General features: G+C 40.8%; 1 protein-coding gene across 1 annotated transcript; it reads right to left on the reverse strand.

Moving 5' to 3' along the window:
• Positions 1-1,160: 1,160 nt before the first annotated feature.
• Positions 1,161-9,581, reverse strand: FBXW12 (F-box and WD repeat domain containing 12). The gene is made up of 11 exons (XM_004676601.1): positions 9,492-9,581; positions 8,809-8,846; positions 8,458-8,618; positions 7,480-7,598; positions 6,631-6,840; positions 5,920-6,078; positions 5,143-5,156; positions 4,946-5,073; positions 4,338-4,516; positions 4,126-4,259; positions 1,161-1,260 (listed from the first exon to the last, which is right to left on the reverse strand). The coding sequence occupies exons 1-11, from the start codon at positions 9,579-9,581 to the stop codon at positions 1,161-1,163; spliced, it is 1,332 nt and encodes a 443-aa protein (XP_004676658.1).
• Positions 9,582-9,896: the final 315 nt, after the last annotated feature.

Here is a 9,896-nt window from a genome sequence, read left to right on the forward strand (position 1 = left end):
CAAAAGCCAGAGTGCACACAGCCCTGCCCTTTTCTCTTCTCCTTATGGGTCAGACTGACACACAGACCTGTGGTTTTCCAGCCCCCAAGTTTGTAGGAACAACACCCACCATTGGAGATAGTCTGTAGCCCCCAAAGCTATAAGACTGAAGGGTGAGTCTCAGAGGCAAGTTACCTATCAGGAAGGGCAGTTACCTGCAGATACAAGTTTTGTCTTTTGGTCTGGCCTGTTCTCTGTACTCTGAGGACTCTTCTCATCTGTTCTTCATCTCTTATTTTATCAGGAAACAAGTGCTGTTTATAAGATATCTCATGTTTTCTTCTCCACTACCCTTATCCTCCACAGTCACATCACTAGGCTTTTCTTCTTTTATCCTTCTAATCACAAATTCAAGTTCATTTCTATAGCGAGGGGATGGTGAACACTTTATCAGGTAGAAACCTTGCCCTTTGGGAAAATCTCCTCTTAAGATGACATTCCCAGGAGTGTGCGATCCTTCCCAAAGCTAGGGGAGCAAATCCTCATATCTTACTTGACTATTTAATACTTTCTCTCAGAACTCTGAGTCCTGAGCTACTGATCCAAGGGGAGAGGTCAGCTCTTTAGCATATGCTTTACTGTGGCTGGGAAACGTGAGAATAGAAATGTTCATATGACTTAACCTTTGTCATGTTTTCTATTTCTTAGTCCTCCTGAACATTTTCTATTCCCATTTGTATTCAGAGTCTCTTCTAGCTACCTTTACATTTTAACTTCTATATTCTGCTAATATTTAATTCTGCTAATTACTAATACTTAATTCTACTAATTAATTAAATTCTGTAGTTAGTTGCTTACAGGCAAAAAGAACTGATACAGATGTCTTCATTTTCAAAGAAGCTGTAATTGAATTTCATACTTTCCTTGACCAGTTGGAGATGTGTATTTGTGTGACCATTCAAATTTTACTGTCTTAGTACCATGTTCTGTTCTCCCTGATGGCAGGGACAAAGGGCATGTTGGTGTACCTTGACTTATGTCTCACAGGGTCTGATTCACCAGAGATGAATCTTCACTTCCTTCCTAATATCACTAAAATAATCATTCTGGGCTTGCAAACAGAATTCTCTTTACTACATTGTGGAAAATAGCACAAAGCTACTTATTCATTAGTTTCCACATTACATTTTCAAAGAATACATCACCAGAATGCTGGATCCACGAATTCTTGACACCACACATACTATGCTCACATTATCACATATTGCTTTGGAGACATAGCTGCCAACAGAAAAAACAAAACCATCAGTGGATAAAAGGGAAAGTGGGTATCACCACTGTTGATGGTACTAACGATTGTTACAGGAGACTGAACACTGTGTACAGGCAGGGGTGTCTATTCTCTACATCAGAGTCATATTGAAAGTTATAACTAATGTAATAAGGCAAGAAGCAGTAAATGGCAAACAGAATGCAAATGAAGAAATAAAACTGTCTATTGACAGTTAACAGTATTATTTACTTACAAAAATCATAAAATGTCTACAAATCTATTAATAAAGGCAATCTAAATTAGTTTAGCAAGGTAGCAGAATACAAGGCCAATATACCAATATTAATCAAATCTCTATACACTAGTAGTGAAAAATTTAAGTAAGACATTAGTGTTTATAAGAGCACCAAATATATGAAATACATGGGGCTAAATCTTCAAAATATATATAAAACCTGCACTTTGGAAAAACTACAAAAACATTGATGAAAGAAACCAAACACCCAAACAAACTGAGAGACATAGATTTATGGATTGGAAGACTCAAAACAGTAAATATGACATTATCATATTTCCCCCACATTTATCTATAATTCCAGTACAAATCAAAGTAGAATTTTTATAGAAATTCATAGACCAACTCTAAATTGTATGTGGAAAATAAGGGAACCAGAATAGCCAAAATAATTCTTCAAAAAAACAAAATGGAGGACTCAACCTGATTTCTAAGTTTCTATAAGATTGTACTTTCAAGGTAGCATATTAGAGAAAGGATACACTTGTAGATCACTGGAAAAAGTTTTTAGTGGAAAGTATAGGATGAAATGTTTGTGACCTTAGGCAAAGATTTCTGGGATATAATACCCAGAGCCCAGTCATTTTAGTAGAAAAATTATAGACCATCAAAATTGAGAACATCCTATTTTTCAAAGACACAACTGGGAGAGTAGAAAGATAAGTCAGTGGAGGAAAATATTGGTAAATCACTATACAATATAAGACATTCCAAATATATTTTAGAAAACTAACAAAAATCAATATTAAGAAAGTATACTAAATTAAGCAATAAAAAATTGAATAAGCTGAATTTTAAAAATGGGCAAAAGCTTTGAACAAACATCACTAAAGCATTATCTGCTTAGCAAATAAGCAAATGAAAAGTTCCTCAGAATCATCAAGGAAATGCACAATAGAACATCAATAAAATCACTGCACATCTATTAGAATATAAAACAAAAGCAGTTTTTTATAAAGTCAAGCATATCATCTAACCAACAGTTCCACTTGTAGATAAATACACAAAAATCTGCACACAAATGTTTATAGCAGTTTTATTATAATTGTCCCAAACTAGAAATATAAATATTCCTCAACCAATAAGGTGATGTACCTAAAGAGACAGTGAAGTGATAACTATTGGTACACTACTCAGCAATAAAAAGGAGTGAATTATCGAGGCACTCAACATGGGGAAATCTCAAATACCATGCTCACTGAAAGCAGCCAGACAAAGGAATCCATAGCCTATCATTCCATATGCATAAGATTTTAGAAAATATAGGGACTATATTTTCTGTCCCTGTAACTAACTTATAGGGACAGAAAGCAGATCAGTGATTACCTGATGCTGAGGAAGAAGAAGCGCAAAACAAAGTCAGATGGATAAAAGACAAAGCTATGCAGTGTGGGACACCAGGTGTAAAGGGGGAAATAAATTATCATCAAAAGAAATGATGAGTAGTGTGACCTAGAGTAGTTTAAGATTTACTAGAGAAGATACAGAAAGCAAAAAACTATAGGAAGTCAGCTAAGCATAATCATATATTAACTATTTGTAATTAATCAACTTGCCGCAAAAATATCACAAATAATTTCTTTGAACAAGGACAGTTCTCCCATTCCTTTAAAAAATATATACTTCAGCCCTCCCTGGTGGCGCAGCGGGTTAAAGCACAGCACTAAGAAGCTAAAGCCACTTCAGCATGAGTTCGATTCCCGCCTGTCCCAGAAGTGACTGGGACATGGCTGGCAGACCTCTCCTGACCCACCCACTGCTCCCCTCAGCAGTGTACTTCGTCAGTTGGCCTGTTCTGCTCCCCACTCTGTTTCTGGTGAAGCCTCTCGCCACCCCTGGCCTGTACCCCAGTGCTGCATGCACAAATAAATCTTAAAAAATATATATATATATATACTTCATTAAGTGGATAACACTCCATTATGTGGGTAAACCTTAGTAAATTTAGACAATCTCTTACATGTTAGGCAGTTAGGCAGTTTCCAGCATTTGGCAATCACAACTAATGTCACAGCAAACTCAAGTATTGTTAATGTCTGGTGGTGAATCTTCAGAGTAAATTTCTTTTAGTTCAAATGATACATGTATGTGTATTTTGTTAGATAATGTCAAAAATAGGCATTATAAGAAGGAGCAACAATCTAGAAGAAAATATTTTTAAAGTATATAAGAGATAAGACTTCTATGTTTAGGATGTAATATCTCAAGATTATCTTAGATGAAGGCAAGCAATCTAGAAGAAATTTCAGCAAAATGGAGATAAAGGCAATTCACAAAAGAAGCAACCCATAAGTCTAATGGACTCAAAAAATGTACAGTAAAGGTAAGAGATTGAGGATATAAATCTTCCATATATTGCTTGTGGGAATATAAGTTGAAAGCAATTTTGGAAAAACCTTTGACATCTATCACAAGGGCCATGGACAAGCCCCCAAGAACTAGTGCTTCTCTTTTGGGGAACATGTTTCTTCACATAGCTATCAGAGATCTTAGAAAATATCTATTATCCCTGCATTTGTTTTATTATTTATAAATTTAAAAGTTTCAGGGAAAGTTTAAGTCACAAATCAGAGCTTACCAGCTTGGAGTCTTATCATTCTCTTTCTGTGTCAGGTGACAGCAGCTTTTGAGGTATGGATAATGTCCTTCTTCTTCCCACATGTATACATGCAGAGAGTCATCCGTGGATGTGGTAAGGATGTGGACAGAATCCTTCAAAGGACAGCCCGGAGTGAATGGCATGACGCAAAGTCAGGGCTGTGAGCAGTGTGGGGAGGAGGATGTACATACCGCCCACAAGTTGCCAATGGTCCTCCGGTGATTCTCAAATCGTTGCAGCAGGAGGCCATTGATGGTGAAGAGAAACAGGTATGGCCCATTCTCAAAGGCAATCATATTTCCATCGCTGACTCCCATCCAAACAGGATTCTCCATGTGAGATGGCAACAGGAAACTGGCAATCTGGTTTGCTGTTTTCATTTGAAAAAAAAAAAAAAACATTTTATTTACTCAGAAGATACACCACCAGCCATTAAACACAGATGCACATATGTGGGCCAAGTTTGGGTTACTTAGTCATGGTAATAGGTGCTGTGACACAGGGGCAGAGGGGAATGAGTAAGAGTTCAGCATTGAGGGAAGGCCTGCCATGAGAAGGGTCGTTAGAATCCAGGGCCTAAAGCACAATGAGAACATAAACATGTCCGTCCTCCTAAGAAAGCAGGTGGAGTGAAGAGGTCAAAAGCATCAGAATCAAAAATCAAAGAGACAACTGGCTTGTCCCCAGTTCAAGAAATCCCTGCCTCCATTACATATGCCCTGTTTACATAATTTCATAGCCTAAAATGAATGCATGAGTAACAGGGAGAAACAAGTGTCTCTGACATGACACTGCCTACCTTGGATGACAAAACGGTCCCCATTCTTCACAGCTGTTAGATCAAAGGTGGTGAATCCTGTCTTTTTGAAAGAGTCCCTTCGGAACATTAGTGTTATCCGGTTTGGCCTTCTCGGAGCCCAGCAGGCTCTGCAGCATGATGAAAATGGGAGAGAGAGAGACAGAGGGGCAGAGTCCTCCGATAGACCCAATAAGCACTTTGTGAAAAACACCTATGGAGAGATTATCACACATGTTACAGTGAAGGGAGAAGTTCTGGCATCTCAGTACAAGAGTAACTCCAGGAAAGTCCCCTTAAAAATCCTCATGTGACCAAACTTTATTATATGTAGGAATTGTTGAGCAGTCACTGCTCATTACTCCAACATAAGAACTCATTGTCTTCCTGGTCTGCCTGTCACAGTCACACATAAATATAGTCTGGCATGCCAAGAGGCTATAAAATCACCTTGTCACACTGGGCCCCAATAAGTAGCCGCAGGTAAGTAGACTTTCCATTCTTGGGGAACTCGTCAAGGGCTGCTTTGCTTCTGCTACCCCTTGCTCTCTGATTCCCAGTCCACACATGCCAAGCTAAAAATGGCAACTCTAAGGCCAGACTTTCTCAGAGTGATCATCAGAGACTGACATGTATTTATTTACTTCAGTGTCTCTCTTACTTTCCAGTCAAGTAGAGGAATGGAAAGGAAAAATGAACAAAGTTACCATAGACCCTCACTCTTTGATCACTCACTCTCCATCTCTTTGGTTGATTTAGATTTAAAGAGCAAATATTCATTAATCAGTGTTTGTCTTGCAACTGAACGGGGTTTCTGGGCTGCAGGAGTGGTTTCCATTTATCGCAAGGGCACTTGAGAGAGGGAGCAGCATGTCAGCTCCTCACCAAGCTCAGCAGTTTCTCTGACGCTCCTTCCTTGCCTTTCCTAAGGCCTAACCCTCTCCTTCCGCAGTGAAAGCACACAGAGCCACACCTACCCTTGGCAAGATGTTCTGATGTGTCCCACATGCAAACAGCCAATTCTTATCAGGGGAGAAGTGAAGAAAATCAACACTGTATTTAAATGCATTAACTTGAGAAATGCTCCTTAATTCAGGTACTGTCAATGTGTAGATGTCACCGTCAGCGTTGCCCACCTGAAACCAAGGCATCACCAGTAACCATGTCAATGGTGGAAAGAGGTGTGACATCAAAAGTCATACAGAAATCATTTTGAAATCACATGGGAGTCAGTTGCAAGAGATGCCAGCATTTCCTCAATCACTTAATGGAGATTAAAATCTCTGGCCAGCCTGTCTCACAAATATGTTGGGGTGATCCCAAGGAGAAAAACTTTCTAAGCACTCTTCTCAAGAACAGTTACCCATTAGTACAGGATCACTTCTTTTTCCCTCTCAATGTTTCCCTAAAACTGTATTTCTTTTCTGCCACATGACCACAATCCTTGTCCAAGTTCATGCACTGTATGATAATAAATACTTCAGAAAAGAGACATAGAAATGAAATAATTCAGGAAGGTTTTTGTTTCAGAAGTGACTAAGGAGGTGGATCGGAGCCATGATGGCATGGAGATTCATCTGACCAACATTCATTGGTGTATTTAACTCTCACAGCATGTGGAGGGATGACTACCTATTAAGGCAGTAGGTGTTCTACTTGTGGGCCTCTTCCAGGCAGCACTCACTCACCATAAGAAATGAACCATACTTAGTAAGGCAAGCTTCCAAGGAGAAACTGGCCCGAGGCATGTTGAAAGTAGCCAGAGCATCCCCATCCTGACAATTCCACACTTTGACAGTTCCCTCCAAATCTGCAGTGAACGCAAGGTGCATCTGAGGGAGGGTTGTGAGGTTCATGATTCTAGACTTTTGGACTGGGCTTGACCAGATCATAATGCCCTGGAGAACAAGAATAACATTATATGTATTCAAAGAACTTTCACACATACTGTGCTTTCATTCTTACAGTGTTCATCTGGAAACTCCCTCTCTCTGCCATCTCATATATTTCTCTGCCATCTCATATATTTCTCTGCCATCTCATATATTCATAAAAAAGTATTTCTTATATTTCAGAAGACTATAGGAGAGAGTCACTATATCAAACAGGAAATACAAACAGGAAAAGTCAAGAAAATGCAATAACCTGGGATCCACTGTGGGTTTTTCCAGTTCCTAGTGCTTCTTATACCAAATGTGCTGGTCCTAATATATCACAACCTTTGTGCCCCTAGGATCTGGGTTAGAGAACACTTCCTGAAAAAGTCTATGTAGCAAATGCCAACAGTTGACCAGAGAGGCAATAGAATAGGTAATGAAGGTGTATACTGCCAAAGATGGGTTAGATCACTGTATATTACCAACAGAAAATAAGTCCTTGCCAAGTTCATATACAGAAAAACATCACAAAGTGACTTCTCTGCGTCTGCAGTCTAAGAGGACCTGATCTGGAACTTTCTGTTGCCATTCGAAGTATCACTTTCCTCCCACACTTAGGTGTCAGAGTAGGGACACAGGCTCTTCATTGGCCACACTCACCTGTTGCACATCCCAGGCATACAACATGCGTTTGGAAGACACGGTACAAATGACCGACCTCTCTTGTCCATCCATTGTGTGGCCACTTCCTGACAGATAAGCCATAGGTCCTAAGATTCCTAGGAGGAAGCATAGATAATTGGCCACCAAATAGTTAAGGGATGACCCAGTTGAATAAGAAGTCTGAAAAGATAATTTTAAGTCTTCTACACCCTCTTAGAAGGGTTTGAGTAAAAATTAGTCTCCCAAGTCATCCCAAAATGAGTTCCCATTGCTGATTGGCCACTTGAGAGATTGACCAACTTGTTTTCCTCCTTAATCTCAGTTTCCATAGATATAAAATGGAGATAAAAACCTCTCCATTAGATAACTGTAAGTTTTAAATAGGTACCAGGAATAAAGTGAGTGGTAGAACCTCCATTACTGAAAAGTATCTTTTTGTTTAAATCTCTTTTTTTAAAGATTTATTTATGTATACAGAACTGGGGTACAGGCCAGAGGTGCAGGGCAGTGAGAGGAGTCACCAGAGAAAGAGTGGGGAACAGAACAGGTTGATTGATGAAGTACACTGCTGAGGGAGCAGCGAGTGGGTCAGGAGAGGTCTGCTGCGCCTGATCTGGGCCAGGCGGGGATCGAACTCATGCGTAAGTGGCTTTCACTTCTTAGTGCTGTGCTTTAACCCACTGCACCACCAGGGAGGGCCTAAATCTTTTATTTTAGGAAGGATAGGAAGCTTGTGGGGGAAAAGGGATATTAATAGGGCTCAGTTTTTATGTTATCAAAAGAGTACTGTGGTTGTTCCATGCAGGATAGATTGTGGGGGCAAAAGAGAAAGCAGGGTGACTAGGTAGTTGTCACAGCAACCCCATCCCATCGGTTTTAATTCCCATTCAAATGAACACACAGAAAAGCATACTGTGGATTTCTTAAAACAAGAAACTTCTTTTCCACATTCTGCAGAGTACTCTGCCTCCTTACCGAGGTTTCCTGTTGCTTCTTTGCAGTTAAAGTCCTCTGGCTGTGCCAGTGCCATCCGCCGCTCCTGCTTTGTTTGGGTGAGGAAGAACTGCTTCCATGTCTTTGTTCCCAAGCACTGATGTGAAAAGTTGCAGAAGCTCCACTTCCTCACACACAGGTTTCTGGAGATAGGGTCACAGTGTCATCTGGCTCACCTCCTCAGCACCTCTGGTGCACCCAACTCTTTACTCACGGTTACTTTCACTCATGCCTCTCACGATAGTCACACACAGGCCTAAGTACACAATCGGATGTCCTCCTCTCCCCTGAGACACCTGCCTTCCCATCCAACCCTCTACTTCCCTTGCTCACCTCCATAGGGAATCTGTCTCTGCAACCTCATTCCAGTACTAAGAGAAAGAAAGGGAGAGGGAAGCAATCAGTCTGTACCCAAACACGGTCTCCCACTCTGCCATCATTTGTCCTGGGAGAAAGGCCCACGTGGGTTAAATGGCCACCATCTAAGCCTCAAGGCCCTTCCTGTCAGGGGAGATAGGCATGTAAAGAACATGGCCCATTCCTACTAGTAGGGATGCTCACTATTTGTGGAGGAGTTCACAGGGAGAAATGTGGGTTTCCTAGAGCTTGGAATGTGAGTCTTAAGGACGATTTAGTCAGCACACACACACACACACACAAAACCCTGTATATTCTGCCATTATCATTTAGGCAAAACAAGAGGGGCTCAGAATGAAGGATGCTAACCCCAAAACATTCAATGTGTTATCCTGCTGTTCTACAAATCAGTACTCAGATTGGTCTGGAGAAGTGACTGAGTCTTGGGTATATCAGAGCTAAAGGGATAGGTCTGAACAAAGTAAAGTTAAGGAGAAAGGAAGGTTATATGGGGATAAACGGGGCATAGCCAAGATCTCAAAACCAAGGGAGATAAATGAAATGGACTTTGTGCAAGCACCTATAAGGTGGAAGAATGGGGCAGGAGTGGGGGGAAAGAAGGCTGGTTGATTCAGGGCATTTTGATGGTAAGTGTTTACCCTGTTCACTTGGGAAACCTGTAGCAGGCTGCACACGTCCAGGAAAGAGAAGATTCTCAGCATTGGCACCTCAGGCAATTGGACAGCCATCTTACATGGCCTGAGCCCACATCCAGACTCTTTTCTCTGGCTCCATTTGCTCTTAATTTAAAGGCTTGGCCCAAACCTGCAGCACTTGGAAGTCTTTCCACCCCATCAAGTTCTGACCCAAACAGGCTACAGGTGTGCAGACTCAGCCTACACTCCATTTTGGCCTGGTCCCTGGGGCCAGCTACTCATTCCTCGTCTCTTCATACACTAGCTTGTTAGAGCTTATTGTTTAAATGCCACCAATACCACCTTTGCACTCTAAACTGAAAGTGCAGGACCTGGCACAGCCCGAGTTGATCAACCTGTCAGGACTCT

This window comes from Condylura cristata, unplaced genomic scaffold (genome assembly GCF_000260355.1).
Source record: "Condylura cristata isolate star-nosed mole 26May11 unplaced genomic scaffold, ConCri1.0 scaffold00004, whole genome shotgun sequence".
NCBI lineage: Eukaryota > Metazoa > Chordata > Mammalia > Eulipotyphla > Talpidae > Condylura > Condylura cristata.